Source organism: Rattus norvegicus, chromosome 1, assembly GCF_036323735.1.
Source record: "Rattus norvegicus strain BN/NHsdMcwi chromosome 1, GRCr8, whole genome shotgun sequence".
In the NCBI taxonomy this organism is placed as follows: domain Eukaryota; kingdom Metazoa; phylum Chordata; class Mammalia; order Rodentia; family Muridae; genus Rattus; species Rattus norvegicus.
The window spans coordinates 211,374,984-211,391,887 of NC_086019.1; the positions used below are offsets into that span (position 1 = coordinate 211,374,984).

Genomic DNA, 16,904 nt, shown 5'->3' on the forward strand with positions numbered 1-16,904 from the left:
CTTTCTGTACCTGTTGAGGCCCGTTTTTTGACCAATTATATGGTCAATTTTGGAGAAAGTACCATGAGGAGCTGAGAAGAAGGTATATCCTTTTGCTTTAGGATAGAATGTTCTATAAATATCCGTTAAGTCCATTTGGCTCATGACTTCTCTTAGTCTGTCGACATCACTGTTTAATTTCTGTTTCCATGATCTGTCCATTGATGAGAGTGGGGTGTTGAAATCTCCCACTATTATTGTGTGAGGTGCAATGTGTGTTTTGAGCTTTAGTAAGGTTTCTTTTACGTATGTAGGTGCCCTTGTATTTGGGGCATAGATATTTAGGATTGAGAGTTCATCTTGGTGGATTTTTCCTTTGATGAATATGAAGTGTCCTTCCTTATCTTTTTTGATGACTTTTAGTTGGAAATTGATTTTATTTGATATTAGAATGGCTACTCCAGCTTGCTTCTTCTGACCATTTGCTTGGAAAGTTGTTTTCCAGCCTTTCACTCTGAGGTAGTGTCTGTCTTTGTCTCTGAGGTGTGTTTCCTGTAGGCAGCAGAATGCAGGGTCCTCGTTGCGTATCCAGTTTGTTAATCTATGTCTTTTTATTGGGGAGTTGAGGCCATTGATATTGAGAGATATTAAGGAATAGTGATTATTGTTTCCCTTTATATTCATATTTGGATGTGAGGTTATGTTTGTGTGCTTTCATTCTCTTTGTTTTGTTGCCAAGACGATTAGTTTCTTGCTTCTTCTAGGGTATAGCTTGCCTCCTTATGTTGGGCTTTACCATTTATTATCCTTTGTAGTGCTGGATTTGTGGAAAGATATTGTGTAAATTTGGTTTTGTCATGGAATATCTTGGTTTCTCCATCAATGTTAATTGAGAGTTTTGCTGGATACAGTAACCTGGGCTGGCATTTGTGTTCTCTTAGGGTCTGTATGACATCAGTCCAGGATCTTCTGGCCTTCATAGTTTCTGGCGAGAAGTCTGGTGTGATTCTGATAGGTCTCCCTTTATATGTTACTTGACCTTTTTCCCTTACTGCTTTTAATATTCTTTCTTTATTTTGTATGTTTGTTGTTTTGACAATTATGTGACGGGAGGTGTTTCTTTTCTGGTCCAATCTATTTGGAGTTCTGTAGGCTTCTTGTATGTCTATGGGTATCTCTTTTTTTAGGTTAGGGAAGTTTTCTTCTATGATTTTGTTGAAGATATTTACTGGTCCTTTGAGCTGGGAGTCTTCACTCTCTTCTATACCTATTATCCTTAGGTTTGATCTTCTCATTGAGTCCTGGATTTCCTGTATGTTTTGGACCAGTAGCTTTTTCTGCTTTACATTATCTTTGACAGTTGAGTCAATGATTTCTATGGAATCTTCTGCTCCTGAGATTCTCTCTTCCATCTCTTGTATTCTGTTGGTGAAGCTTGTATCTACAGCTCCTTGTCTCTTCTTTTGGTTTTCTATATCCAGGGTTGTTTCCATGTGTTCTTTCTTAATTGCTTCTATTTCCATTTTTAATTCCTTCAACTGTTTGATTGTGTTTTCCTGGAATTCTTTCAGGGATTTTTGTGTCTCCTCTCTATGGGCTTCTACTTGTTTATTTATGTTTTCCTGGAATTCTTTCAAGGATTTTGCGATTCTTTCAGGCATTTTTGCGATTCCTCTCTGTAGGCTTCTACTTGTTCTCTAAGGGAGTTCTTCATGTCTTTCTTGAAGTCCTCCAGCATCATGATCAAATATGATTTTGAAACTAGATCTTGCTTTTCTGGTGTGTTTGGATATTCCGTGTTTGCTTTGGTGGGAGAATTGGGCTCCGATGATGCCATGTAGTCTTGGTTTCTGTTGCTTGGGTTCCTGCGCTTGCCTCTCGCCATCAGATTATCTCTAGTGTTACTTTGTTCTGCTATTTCTGACAGTGGCTAGACTGTCCTATAAGCCTGTGTGTCAGGAGTGCTGTAGACCTGTTTTCCTCTCTTTCAGTCAGTTATGGGGACAGAGTGTTCTGCTTTCGGGCGTGTAGTTTTTCCTCTCTACAGGTCTTCAGCTGTTCCTGTGGGCCTGTGTCTTGAGTTCACCAGGCAGCTTTCTTGCAGCAGAAAATTTGGTCTTACCTGTGGTCCCGAGGCTCAAGTTCGCTCGTGGGGTGCTGCCCACAGGCTCTCTGCAGCGGCAGCAACCAGGAAGACCTGTGCCGCCCCTTCCGGGAGCTTCAGTGCACCAGGGTTCCAGATGGTCTTTGGCTTTTTCCTCTGGCGTGCGAGATGTGTGTGCAGGGAGCAGTCTCTTCTGGTTTCCCAGGCTTGTCTGCCTCTCTGAAGGTTTAGCTCTCCCTCCCACGGGATTTGGGTACAGAGAACTGTTTATCCGGTCTGTTTCTTTCAGGTTCCGGCGGTGTCTCAGGCCGGTGTCCTGCCGCTCCTGGGCCCTCCCCCACGGGAGCCCAGAGGCCTTATACAATTTCCTCTTGGGCCAGGGATGTGGGCAGGGGTGAGCAGTGTTGGTGGTCTCCTCCGCTCTGCAGCCTCAGGAGTGCCCACCTGACCAGGCGGTTGGGTCTCTCTCTCACCGGGTCTGGGAGTAGAGAGCTGCTGCGGGCCGGGATCCGCGGGTGACATATTGACTTCTAAAGTGTTTCTACAAGTTTTCACTCTCGGGAGCAATGGTGGAATGTTCCCCTTGCTCCACATCCTCATTAGCAGGAGCTGATCTTAGCAATTCTGACAGTTGTACGATGGAACAGCAAAGTAGTTTTAATTTGCATTCTCTTCATAGCTAAGGATATTGAACATTTCTTTACATGTTTCTTGGCTTTTTGAGATTCCTTTTTTGAGAATTCTGTTTAGATCTATACCCCATTTTTAATTGGCTTATTTGATTTGTCAATGTCTAGTTTCTTGAGTTCTTTATGTCTTGTGGATATTCATTCTCTGTTAGAAGCTTTTAAGTTTCAAGAGGTCCCACTGAATTGTTGATCTTAGTGCCTGCACTACTGGTGATCTCTTCAGGAAGTTGTCTCCTGGGCCAATGCGTTCAAGGCTGTTCCCCACTTTCTCTTCTATCAGAATCAGTGAATCTGAATTTTATGTTGAAGTCTTTGATCCACTTGGACTCCAGTTTTGTGCAGGGTGATAAATATGGATCTATTTGCTTTCTTCTACATGCCATATCCAGTTTGACCAGGGTCATTTGTTGAAGGTGCCTTCTTCCCACTGTAGGTACACATGCATATCTCCATTCATTTTATCATTTAGTACTATTCCAAAAATAAGTATAAAACTGGATAAAGTTCTTTTTTGTTGGTTGGTTTGTTTTTGTTTGTTTAGTCCTGACAGTCCTTGAACTCACTATGTAGATTAGGCTGGCCTTGAACTCAGAGATCTTCCTGACTCTGCTCCCAAGAGCTAGGATTAAAGGAACAGGCTACTATATTTGGTTTAAATCTGGATAAATTTCTTTATAAGAAGGTTTTATGAAATCATACTGCATTGGAAGGCTGTGTCACCCAGGCTACGGCAGAGAGTCATATAGACAATCTCTTTTACACGAGATATTTCCCAGAGATTAATTTTCCTCATATGACCAAATTAAATAGATCATTTAGTATACTGTTTTCATGACTGTTTCAACTCTGTTTGATGTAAATCTTGCTGCTTAACACACACACACACACACACACACACACACACACACACGCCCCTTCAATCCTACAATGAAATCTTTGGCACAATGGGAATGGTGCTTTAGGAAGTCCTTGCCCCTTCCAGCCTAATGCCACCTGGATACTATTTTACCTCTCATCTCTAGCACAGGCTCACTCCTGGTCACTGAGCTCACAGATCCCCTCTGTGCTTCAGTACCTGACCAAGGAGCAAGGAGTGTAGCTCAGTGACTGACTGTTTGTCCAGCATTCTTGAAACCCTGGGTTCAACCCCCAGCATACCAAATATATTTTTTCTGTCAAGAAGATGATCATATTAAGCAACAACTTAATCTTAATTCCAAGACCTCTTCAAAGATCAAGATCATGAATCATGTAATTTTAATACAGTTCCTCATGTTGTGGAGACCCCAACCATAAAATTCCATTGCTACTTCCTAACTTTAATTTTGCTACTCTTATGAATCATAGTGTAAATAAATATCTGATATGTGACCTCTGTGAAAGTGTCACTTGGCACCACTATGGATTTCGACCCCTACGTTGAGAACTACTGCTTTACATCTAAATGCCTCACTCCAACTAGAAAAGATACACAATAGTTTATTACCAGGGCTTCCTTGAGAAACCAAATCATACGAACTCTAAATATTATATATGGTACTCTAAATATTTGATTTAATCACACGAAAATTTTTCTTAGGGAAACAGTTTTGCAATAGAAAAGAAGAGAAACTTTAATATTCTTTCAAGTGTCATAACCTCCTATATCTCAAGTTTATCTGCTCTAAATTGAAATCTACTTTCCAGGATCATCAAGCTCTCTAGATGAGAGCCCTTCTGTTGGGCTGGGTGTCCTTCTCTGTGCAAGGCAGCACTCAGTGCTTACCTCGCTGTGGCACGCATCACTGTGTGTAATGTGTGCTGACGTGTGCGTCTTTCCTTTACACTCCAAGTTCCTTAGAATCAAACACCACATCCTAAGAAGTGCACCCCTGAGACTTGCATCAGTGTGACTGATCTGAGCAGACACTGTTCTAAGTGAACACATACTGAACGAGCGCTGACCTGTGTGAATCACATGGCTTAAGCTCTAATTCCTCCACTTTCACGTGACACTCGGAAAGTCAGCCCAATTCTCTGAATCTCCATTTTGTCATCTGTAGAGTGGAGTGGTATCCTTATTCTACCCATTTCATAGCGGTGTCAGAGCCTTGAGTATTTGTAAATGTTAGTCATGCGAGTTATTATTTGCCCCAACTGGCTCACGTGCTCTTGTTTCTTAGCATTGCTCTCCGAGGTTCACTGGAATCACCTTTCATTGCTTCTTGACATCAGCAGTTCAGAGCCCACTAACCACTAATTGCTGCACTGTTTACTTTTCATTCCCCTAAAGAAGATAAGGCACAGCCAAGGCATCAGCTGTGCTGACACTGTGCATGTTTCTTTCCCAAGGACTATGTAGTTATTCAAATATGGAAAGATATTTCCCAGAACTTCCTGGAAGATTTTGTTGTTTGTTTTGAGACCAGTTCTTATAAAGCTCAAGCCAGCCTAGAACCTGCAATGTTGCTGAGGATGCCTCTATACCGATCTCTCGCCTCCACCTTCCAAATGCTGGGATTGCAAATGTATGCCACCAAGCCTGGCCCAGGAAGAATGTTTAAATTATTCTAGTTCTTTAGATCTCTATTAATCATTAAAGATAACATAGAAGGCAATTATTCTCAGAAATCTGGACTATAAAGAGATCTGTAAGCCAACTAAATAAAAATTTGTTCAAATGAGATTTTTATTGAAAATACCTTATTACATTTATTTATCATGTGTGTGCATGTGTGCACATATCACACAATATGTGTGGAGGTCAGAAGATAATTCTTCTTGTTGGTTCTCACTTTCCACCTTGTAAAATGCTGGGATCAAACTCAGGTCATCAGGCGTGGTGGCAGGTGCCTTTTTCCATGAGTCACCTCACTGACTCTGGCATTCAAGTTTTATTCAACTGAAAAGTCCACCACCCTGTCTCCATTGCTTAGTTGATACTGATGCCTTAGCCTCCAAGGTTCAGGGATTACAGACATCACACCTGACCCAGATGGCATTTTGATTTGGACTTCCAGCCTACAGAACTGTGAGAAAATAAATCTTTGTTGCTTAAGCTACCCAGTCTATGGAGTTTTGTATTGGAGCTTAGACTAATGCAACCCCCAAGGTCAACTAATTATCAGCCTCTCAGTAGAACACAGACACCAGGATTTTGGGAGCTCCTGGATCATTTAATGTCTGCACAGCTACTTTATTTTACTTTACCTTCAAACTAGGATGGAGCAGGCTGTCTTTCCTGCAATTGTAATTGTATAAAAGTAAGTCAAACGATCAGAGTATACAGAACCACAGCAAAACTTGCCTCAAAAGTCATCTGGCAGGGCGCCTTGACTGATGTATCTTGAGAATGGCCCCCTTCCTCTGAAGCCAGAGTCAGCTTTGCAGACAGCCTGGGCAGTGCAGGCTGTATGTCTATATGAGAAGGAATGTCAACAAATCAGAACAGTATCAAAAGCCAAAGAGGCCTTTTCCGACGAAAGACTACCTGCAAAAAGCAAAATACAGGACTATGTATAATCAACAAGTGGCTCCAACATTGAGACTTGCTTTCTAGAGGAAAGACAGCTATTTATAATGTTTTAGATTAGTTAAACCACTCTGAAGCTTCAGTTTCTATACAGTCACATCCAGTGCCACACATTCTAGCTGATAGTCCTGCATTTTCCACAAATCAGTTTATTACTTAATAAACACAATCCATTAAGGGAACTAATCCAGTGCTAAAAACTGAAAAGTTCAGGAATGACTGCTTCAGGCATGTGCGTTTTAAACTATTGTATCCCTTAACAAGAGTCACATCCTCACCAATTTTCATTTAAGAGCTAACTTCTTGGGGCTGGGGATTTAGCTCAGTGGTAGAGTGCTTACCTAGGAAGTGCAAGGCCCTGGGTTCGGTCCCCAGCTCCGAAAAAAAAGAACCAAAAAAAAAAAAAAAAAAAAGAGCTAACTTCTTTGTGTTTTGTTTGCGTTGACTCAGCTAGCTTTCCACAAAGCAGCAGGGAGGGGCATGGACTCTCCACAACAAAGAGAATATCATAGTATGCACCGTCTTTCTTCTTTATTTCCTGTACCTGAGTTACAAACCAAAAACAAAACAAAACAAAAACCTCCCGCCTTAATAAAACAATCCCCTGCAGGAACAATAAAGAATAGAGCCACTATAACAAGTTAATTCAACTTTAAAAGTCTAATAACAGTAACTTCACCTTGACATAATAATGCTTAAACTATTTTTTTTGACAATTCACAATTATTTATTTATGTAGGAGTCATAAAATACTTTTATAATATACATAAGAAAACCCACATTTAAATGAGTAAGAAATATAATGGCAAGTGATAGAATTTAGTGTTTATAAATGAAACCATCAATAACTGACAGTCAGAGGAGAAACACAGACTATTTAAAAACTGCAGCCATGCATTGTAATATTTTTAAATTGCAAGAAGGCATCGGGCTTTAAAGGGAATGCATAGCTTTATATATTTTTCAGTGATCTCAAAACAGATTTGTAAAGTGTCTTAGATTAACATGAAAGGAGAATGAGACAAGAACTCTGGGAAGCAAAGGAATAGTCACAGCAGCTTGGTAGAAATTCTTATGTATGTGTTCTTCAATTTACATTTGCTCTTGTTATAAGAGAAAAGGCTGAATATGTTAATGAGGATCCTAAACTACATGAAAAATAGCTGTTTAATAAAGCCTGAACACTGACAATCTGCCCCACACTGCACACAGAGTCGGAGTGAATGTGAGCTGTGTAATTCTTAATGCTTCTGGTACAATATTTAGCCCCAATGTCACTGTGTCACTGTCCACATCTCTTCAGAAAGCAGCTTTGAGTTCCTATTAGACTAGTAAGCGTCTGTTGTCTCTTCTCAGCTCCTTACTAAACACATTCCTGTAAACCCTCTGAGATTACATTCAGTACCCTGGTCATATCATGAGCCAGGAATGGCCACAACCTTTTTAAAAAACCACCAAGGCTGGAGAGGGACTCATCAAACTAGATGCTTCTGTTTACGACCTACAGGGGACCTTAAAACCCACAGCTCCCAAATACAATTCAGAACTTGATTATAATATATACTCTTTGTCATGAATAAATGGCTAGCGAGGTTTCTATAAAATGAAACTCTTAACGTATTAAACATGAATATCAATTCTCTTGACTATTTTAAGTATTTGACAGTTAAACACGTATGTAAGACAAACTGGGTAAAGTTTTACATAGAAAAGATATAAATACTGCATAATCTGTAGTGAATATTTGCACATACCCTTTTATATTTAAAGCATAAAATACAACTTGCAAATCTGGTGCTTTTTTTTTTTTTTTTTTTTTTTTTGGTTCTTTTTTTCGGAGCTGGGGACCGAACCCAGGGCCTTGCGCTTCCTAGGTAAGCGCTCTACCACTGAGCTAAATCCCCAGCCCCAAATCTGGTGCTTCTAACCATGTCTTCCTTGGACACTTTCTAACACAGCTAGCGAAGTCTCTCCACGGTCCTGAAGTTCCCTGGGTTCAAGGCTTTCCGACAGGCTTATAGCAAGCATCCGGCTGCCAGAGGCGAATGTCCACAATCACCTGGTTGAGTTTCTGCATCCAGAGATCCCGCTCTTCTTTAGTGTCTGCAGAGAGCCAGTTCTTGGTGACACAGAGTGTGTCCCTGCATTGGCTGACAAGAGTCTCTCGGTCGTCTTCTCTTTGTGGTCGGACAGTAATTAATTCCAGAGTGTTCCGTCTTGCACAGAATTCTCTGTTGGTTGGTTCTATCTGATGACTGATACAATTGGCCAGATTTATCCTTCCTATGGGATTCTTTCGCCTCTCATCATCTGGGTAAGTCCGGTAAGAAATACAGTTGCCAGAGAGAACACACCATCTTCGATGCCAGGCACCAAAGCCACTAACATCTTCAGATATGGTAAGAAAACCTTTCTCCTCAACAGTTGAAGTTACTTGACAGCTTATCTTTAAGCAGATGTGACCTTCCAATGGAGACAAAAAAGGTACCTTGTCCAAAGCAAACTTAGTGTCTCCAACAGAAGATAACGATAGTGTGTGAGATCCAACTAGGGTAAAGTTGCTGGTGCGCACAGCACTGAGACCTCCTGGACTGGCCATAACTGAAGCATGAAGGCTGCTTTTTGAAGTTATAGATGTGAGGAGTCTCTTTGGAGTAATAGCCTTAGACTTGGATGCCTTCTTCTTCTTCTCAGGGCCTGAGGAATCTTTTTTTTGTACCAAGCTGTAAACTTCAACATTTATTTCAAAGTCATTGGAAACATCATTCAGGGTAAACGTGGTATGCTTAAACTATTTAAAAAAGTGTTTTCCCAAGATAAAAACCTAGACATTCATTTTAACAGGGACCATTCTGTTGTCATTGTGTTCTTCAAATGTAATTCAGCCCACAAAGCCCTAAATATAATGGCAGCAAGGTCTCACCACACAGAAGCTCAGTGACCTTGCCACTGAACTCTGCATCAGTCTTTAGGTTAGTGACTCACTGCCTTACTTAGAGAAGCCTCCTTTTTCCAATTCAATTACTTTTCTGTAAAATAAGGGCCAACTGATTAAAATAGTAACATAGTACACAAATGAAGGGAACATCAAAGCAGGAGAAAAGGGGTTGCAAATGTCTCTGAATTTTTTAGAATAATCTTAACCATTTAAAATAAATTGTGTTATAAAACAAAAATACAAAATTGTGTACTTTTTAAAAAGTCTACTCAAAACATCTCAATCTACACACCAAAAAGGAAATGAGCAAGTCAACAAGATATAGATAGAACTGTCAGAGTTAAATTTATAAAGATGAAAGATTCAGAAATATTATTTCAAGATAAATTGAACCTATGTTGAAATCTCATGTTCATGTTCAAACATACACTATAAAACACTTTTTTTTTTAAAGATTTATTTTATTTATTATATATATAAGTACACTGTAGCTGTCTTCAGATACACCAGAAGAGGGCATCGGATCTCCTTACAGATGGTTGTGAGCCACCATGTGGTTGCTGGGAATTGAACTCATGACCTCTGGAAGAGCAGTCGGTGCTCTTAACTACTGAGCCATCTCTCCAGCCCTATAAAACACTTTTAAATTTAATAAAGGCACATTCATGGTGGGGAAAAAAGAAAATGTAAAAATCCGAATGGATAGCAAAAAGAAAGAGGCTTATTTGTTAAGCCTAACAACCTGAGTTCAATCCCTGGCTTCCACATGGTGGAAAAGGAGAATGGTCTCCTACAAGTTGCCCTTTGACCTCCACATGCATCTCATGAATAAGCATTGCCTGCTCACTTGAGGGATAGCTAGAGCAAAGGAAACTGTAGCCACATCATTGCTGTGTGACAAAGGTCTGACTGGCATTATGTAAGCAGCCACAGGACTCAGAACTATATACAATGCAGAAGTTCTGCATGCCACCACCAAGGAAAAGTACAACTCAAGACACACACCATTCAAGCATGCAAGGCTGGAGCTCAGCGCTGAGGACCGCTGACATACAAGTTGTCAACATGAGACGTTTTCAAGCTATGCCATCAGAACTGTAACACAGCAAACAACACTGTACCTGAGAGTTAATAATGAGACACTGTAAAATAAATATCTATACCTTTAACGAAGAAGAAGCCATGAAACAAGAACTCATTGTAAAAAATTAAAACAAAACTAATGAGGGCAACATTTTTAAAAATCTTGGAATTTAAAAGTACAATGTTTGAAATTAAAACCTTATAAATGGGGATCTGGAGAGAGAGCCAAGCTGTTAGGAGCACTTACTGCTCTTGCAGAGGGCGTGAATTTGATCACCAGCACCTGCATGACTCATAACCATCTGTAACTCCAGTTCCTGGGGCTCTAATGCCTTCTTTTTTTTTTTGGTTCTTTTTTTCGGAGCTAGGGATCGAACCCAGGGCCTTGTGCTTCCTAGGTAAGCGCTCTACCACTGAGCTAAATCCCCAGCCCCTAATGCCTTCTTTTGACCTCCACAGACATCAATCACTCATGAGATACAGATATAATACACACAAACAAAACACTTACACATAAAATAAATAAATTTAATACAAATAAATCTTTAAAAATACTTATAAATGGTTCAACTGGATGAGAATAAACCAAAATAAAAGTTAGGACATGAATGTTTTTAGCAATATTATTTATAATAACACAAAATGGAACTGAAATATCTACCAAATGATAAGTACTGGGCTTAACAAAATGTAAGATATCACTTCAACTATAAAAAGAAATGGAGTACAAACTGGCTAGTCAACTTGTTAGAGTTATCTGAAGGGGTTGGAGAGATGGCTCAGAGGTTAAGAGCATTGACTGCTCTTCCAGAGGTCCTGAGTTCAATTCCCAGCAACCACATGGTGGCTCACAACCATCTGTAGTGGGATCCGATGCCCTCTTCTGGTGTGTCTGAAGACGGATATAGTGTACTCATATACATAAAATAAATAAATAAATCTTAAAAAAGAGAGTTATCTGAAAGGAAAGAGCCCTAATTGAGAAAATGCCTCCATAAGATCTGGCTGCAAGGTATGTTCTTATTTAGTTATTGATGGGGGAGTGTCTAGCCCATTGTAGGTGGTGCCATCCTTAGACTAGTTGGTCCTGGGTCCTGCAAGAAAGCAGTCTAGGGGGTTGGGGATTTAGCTCAGTGGTAGAGCGCTTGCCTAGGAAGCGTAAGGCCCTGGGTTCGGTCCCCAGCTCCGAAAAAAGGAAAAAAAAAAAAAAAGAAAGCAGTCTAAGAGAGCTAGTAAACACCTATGACTTCTATGTCAGCTCCTGCCTCCAGGTTCCTGCACTGTTTGAGATCCTGTCCAGATTTCCTTCAAAGAGAACAGTGACATGCAAGTGTAAACCAAATAAACCCTTTCCTCCCCAACTTGTTTCTTTTTAAAGTTATGTACTTATATTTATGTACAGAAAACTTAGTTTACATTCAACCCAGTTTAGTGGCGAGTTCTTTAGCCTTTGCCTTTTCCAGCTTGGCAATGCGAGCCACAGACTTAGGACCCAGGACATTACCTCCTCAGTGGCAGCAGATGTCCTCATATCTGTCATTATAATTAGTCCTAATAGCTTCCACCAGCTTAGCCAGAGCACCCTTGTCTGCCGAGTTAACTTGTGTGAAGGCAACAGTGGTGCACGTCTTCCTGTGGACCAGGTGCCCCAGCCTGGCCTTCCCCTTGATGGTGCAGTAGGGCACCCCCATCTTTCAATACAGGCAGGCAGGGAAACCATCAGCTCAATGGGGTCCACATTGTGGGCAATCACCACCAGCTAAGCCTCCTTGTTCTCCACCAAGGTGGTGACTGTATTGACCCCTGCTCAGAGGGCAGGTGGCCTCTTAGTTGGGACATCCCCTTTGCTCGCAGCTTTCTTCTCAGCAGGGACCAGCAGCTTTTGCTTCTTCTCCTGCTTTGTCTCTGACCTGTACTTGTGGGCAAGCTTAAGCAGCTGAGTCGCTGTTTGCCTGTCCAGGGCCTGGGTGAACTGGTTGATGGCAGGAGGTACTGTGAGCCGCTTATAGAGGATGGCTCTTTGCCGCTGCAGCCTGATGTAGTTGTGCCATTTGACGAAGCGCATTAGACATCTTTTGGGCTGGATGTCCTGCCCAATGCCGAAGTTCTTGGGCCTTTTCTCAAACAAAGGACTGACCACCTTTTTGGACTCCTGTTTCTTGACGACGGCAGGGGTGCCAGAGCCACCTTCTTCCCCTTGGCCTTCTTTGGGCATCTTGCTCAGCTGCAGGAGAGAGCCCCAAGTTGTTTTTTGTCATGGTGTTTTGTTACAGCAATAGAAACACTAAGATGCACAGTAAATCCTAAAAACCACGCTTAGGTAAAACACCAGTCACAAAAGGCTATGTGTCATATTCCATAAAAAAACAAATTAATGTCACCGAGGCACAGGGACTGAGGCAAGTAGAGTGGTTATTGTTAGGGTCAGGATTTTTTTTTAGGTGATGAAAATACTGGAATTAGATAATATTTATGATTAGATGATAATTGAGAGCATATGATTAGATAATGAATTAGATAATTACTGAAATATATAAAAACAGGTGAACTATAAGCATCAAAACGGCATAGTATGACATGTGGAATTTATATCAATCAAGAAAAAAAATTAAGGGCTGGAGAGATGGCTCAGTGGTTGAGAGCACTGACTGCCCTTCCAGAGGTCCTGAGTTCGATTCCCAGCAACCACATGGTGGTTCACAACCATCTGTAATGGGATCTGATGCCCTCTTCTGGTGTGTCTGAAGACAGCTACAGTGTACTTACATATAATAAATAAATAAATCTTTAAAACAAAAAAAGAAAGAAAAAAAGAGAAGTACTGACAAAATTATTATAAAACAAAGACATATATGTTACTATTTGAACAAGCTAGCCAGGTACAAAGAAGTCTAATTTTCTAACAAACAAAACAGGACTGGTGGGATGGTTCTGCAGGCTTGCCCTGCAAGGCTGACCACAGGAGTTATATAGCCTTGGATCCTATGTTGTAAGAAGATAACCAACTCCAGATAGTTGTTCTCTCACCAACAGGCTAAACCTGGAAAAGCCTTTGCCCAGCAGGGATAAGACTTCCCTATGTCCTCCCAGATGAAGCCCCTCCTCCCCTAGCCTTTCTCAACCTACATACTATAGCTCCTCCCTGGGGCTGAGTGCCACTAAGGTAGAGTTGCTTATAATAGATGGTGGGAACAGCAAGACACTCAACTGAGAGTTTCAGGACATTCTCTGCCCCTTTATGAGGGCGTCTTAACAGTCAGCAAGCCCAGCTAGGACAATCCTTTTGCAAAGGCCACAGCTGAATTTCCCAAGATGGCAGTTGCTTGGCTTGGAGAACAGTCATAATACGCACATACAAAAATACAGTAATACAATAAAATGTTTTTTTCAGTTACTACTGTACTTTATTGTGTTCAACCAAATCACCATGTTACAAAAATAGCAAGCTGCCATAATAAAAAATAAGGCTCCTCTATCCAGCACCAGATAGCATCATTTTACTTTCAAGCCTAGAAATTGCACACTTGTATATAAACCAACCGAAGATGAGGATTGAGAGTTCATCTTGGTGGATTTTTCCTTTGATGAATATGAAGTGTCCTTCCTTATCTTTTTTGATGACTTTTAATTGAAAATTGATTTTATTTGATATTAGAATGGCTACTCCAGCTTGCTTCTTCTGACCATTTGCTTGGAAAGTTGTTTTCCAGCCTTTCACTCTGAGGTAGTGTCTGTCTTTGTCTCTGAGGTGTGTTTCCTGTAGGCAGCAGAATGCAGGGTCCTCATTGTGTATCCAGTTTGTTAATCTATGTCTTTTTATTGGGGAGTTGAGGCCATTGATGTTGAGAGATATTAAGGAATAGTGATTATTGCTTCCTGTTATAGTCATATTTGGATGTGAGGTTATGTTTGTGTGCTTTTCTTCTCTTTGTTTTGTTGCCAAGATGATTAGTTTCTTGCTTCTTCTAGGGTATAGCTTGCCTCCTTATGTTGGGCTTTACCCTTTATTATCCTTTGTAGTCCTGGATTTGTAGAAAGATATTGTGTAAATTTGGTTTTGTCATGGAATATCTTGGTTTCTCCATCTATGTTAATTGAGAGTTTTGCAGGATACAGTAACCTGGGCTGGCATTTGTGTTCTCTTAGGGTCTGTATGACATCTGTCCAGGATCTTCTGGCCTTCATAGTTTCTGGCGAAAAGTCTGGTGTGATTCTGATAGGTCTGCCTTTATATGTTACTTGACCTTTTTCCCTTACTGCTTTTAATATTCTTTCTTTATTTTGTGTGTTTGGTGTTTTGACAATTATGTGACGGGAGGTGTTTCTTTTCTGGTCCAATCTATTTGGAGTTCTGTAGGCTTCTTGTATGTCTATGGGTATCTCTTTTTTTAGGTTAGGGAAGTTTTCTTCTATGATTTTGTTGAAGATATTTACTGGTCCTTTGAGCTGGGAGTCTTCACTCTCTTCTATACCTATTATCCTTAGGTTTGATCTTCTCATTGAGTCCTGGATTTCCTGTATGTTTTGGACCAGTAGCTTTTTCTGCTTTACATTATCTTTGACAGTTGAGTCAATGATTTCTATGGAATCTTCTGCTCCCGAGATTCTCTCTTCCATCTCTTGTATTCTGTTGGTGAAGCTTGTATCTACAGCTCCTTGTCTTTTCTTTTGATTTTCTATGTCCAAGGTTGTTTCCATGTGTTCTTTCTTGATTGCCTCTATTTCCATTTTTAATTCCTTCAACTGTTTGATTGTGTTTTCCTGGAATTCTTTCAGGCATTTTTGCGATTCCTCTCTGTAGGCTTCTACTTGTTCTCTAAGGGAGTTCTTTATGTCTTTCTTGAAGTCCTCCAGCATCATGATTAAATATGATTTTGAAACTAGATCTTGCTTTTCTGGTGTGTTTGGATATTCCGTGTTTGCTTTGGTGGGAGAATTGGGCTCCGATGATGCCATGTAGTCTTGGTTTCTGTTGCTTGGGTTCCTGCGCTTGCCTCTCGCCATCAGATTATCTCTAGTGTTACTTTGTTCTGCTATTTCTGACCGTGGCTAGACTGTCCTATAAGCCTGTGTGTCAGGAGTGCTGTAGACCTGTTTTCCTGTTTTCTTTCAGCCAGTTATGGGGACAGAGTGTTCTGCTTTCGGGCGTGTAGTTTTTCCTCTCTACAGGTCTTCAGCTGTTCCTGTGGGCCTGTGTCTTGAGTTCACCAGGCAGGTTTCTTGCAGGGGAAAAGTTGGTCCTACCTGTGGTTCCAAGGCTCAAGTTTGCTCGTGGGGTACTGCCTAAGTCCTCTCCGCGGCGGCAGCAACCGGGAAGATCTGCGCCGCTCTTTCCGGGAGCCTCCGTGCACCAGGGTTCCAGATGACGTTTGGTGTTTTCCTCTGGCGTCTGGATGTGCACAGAGTGCAGTCTCTTCTGGTTTCCCAGGCGTGTCTGCCTCTCTGAAGGTTCAGCTCTCCCTCCCACGGGATTTGGGTGCAGAGAACTGTTTATCCGGTCTGTTTCCTTCAGGTTCCGGCGGTGTCTCAGGCGCAGGGGTCCTGCCGCTCCCGGGCCCTCCCCTACAGGAACCCAGAGGCCTTATACAGTTGCCTCTTGGGCCAGGGATGTGGGCAGGGGTGGGCAGTGTTGGTGGTCTCCTCCGCTCTGCAGCCTCAGGAGTGCCCACCTGATCAGGCGGTGAGGTCTCTCTCCCACGGGGTTTGGGAGCAGAGAGCTGCTGCGGGCCGGACAATAAAATGTTTTAAAAGCCACATATATAAACATATCACAACAAAACAGAATAACAAAGATAAAGAAAGAACCCTAAAAGTCATGGGACCATAAATAAATAAAATGAATTAAAAGAAACACAAACTAGGGCCAGGACAACAGCTCAGTTGATTAAGGGCACTTGCTATGCAAGCCTGGTAACCTGAGTTTGATCCCCAGAACTTCCATCAGGAAAGGTGGAAGGAGAGAACCAATTTCATAGCCCAGTACTCTGATCTCTGTATTTATGGCATCGCACGCACTACGCCCACCTCATCCCACCTGGCAGCAGACACAATAATATGAGAGCAGAGACAGAGAGGAATGCTAGATTTCTTATCAGCAAAACTTAGTGCAAGACAGAAAAACTACCTTTGATTCTGGACCTCTTCCTTCCCCCATCTCTTTTTTGAAGTGTTGTGGATAGAACTCAGGATCTCACAGATGCTATGCAAATGCTCTATCACTGAGCAACAGCCTCAACTCCTTATTCTTAGTATTCTTAGTATGGAGCAGGTTCCCCAGTTCCATATGGACTTTTAAGATAGGTAACTACCATTAAAAAATAAGAAACTTAGGGGTTGGGGATTTAGCTCAGTGGTAGAGCGCTTGCCTAGGAAGCGCAAGGCCCTGGGTTCGGTCCCCAGCTCCAAAAAAAAGAACCAAAAAAAAAAAAAAAATAAGAAACTTGGGCTGAAGAAATGGGTCAACCATGAAAGGTAAGCACACAACCAAAAATGCAAAAAACAACAAACAAAAAACTTATCTGGCAACAAGAGCTCAAAAGAATACTTGATTACCTCGTATAATGTCCTTGGTTCAATTTATAGCCCATGCAGAGAAAAGGA

General features: G+C 41.3%; 1 protein-coding gene across 1 annotated transcript in view; it reads right to left on the bottom strand.

Moving 5' to 3' along the window:
• Top6bl (TOP6B like initiator of meiotic double strand breaks) overlaps positions 1-16,904 on the bottom strand; it is an 87,043-nt gene that overhangs the window by 43,011 nt on the left and 27,128 nt on the right. Inside the window, exon 4 of the mRNA NM_001426986.1 lies at positions 6,059-6,168. Within this exon, the coding sequence (NP_001413915.1) occupies positions 6,059-6,168 (110 nt within the window). The remainder of the gene's footprint in view (positions 1-6,058; positions 6,169-16,904) is intronic.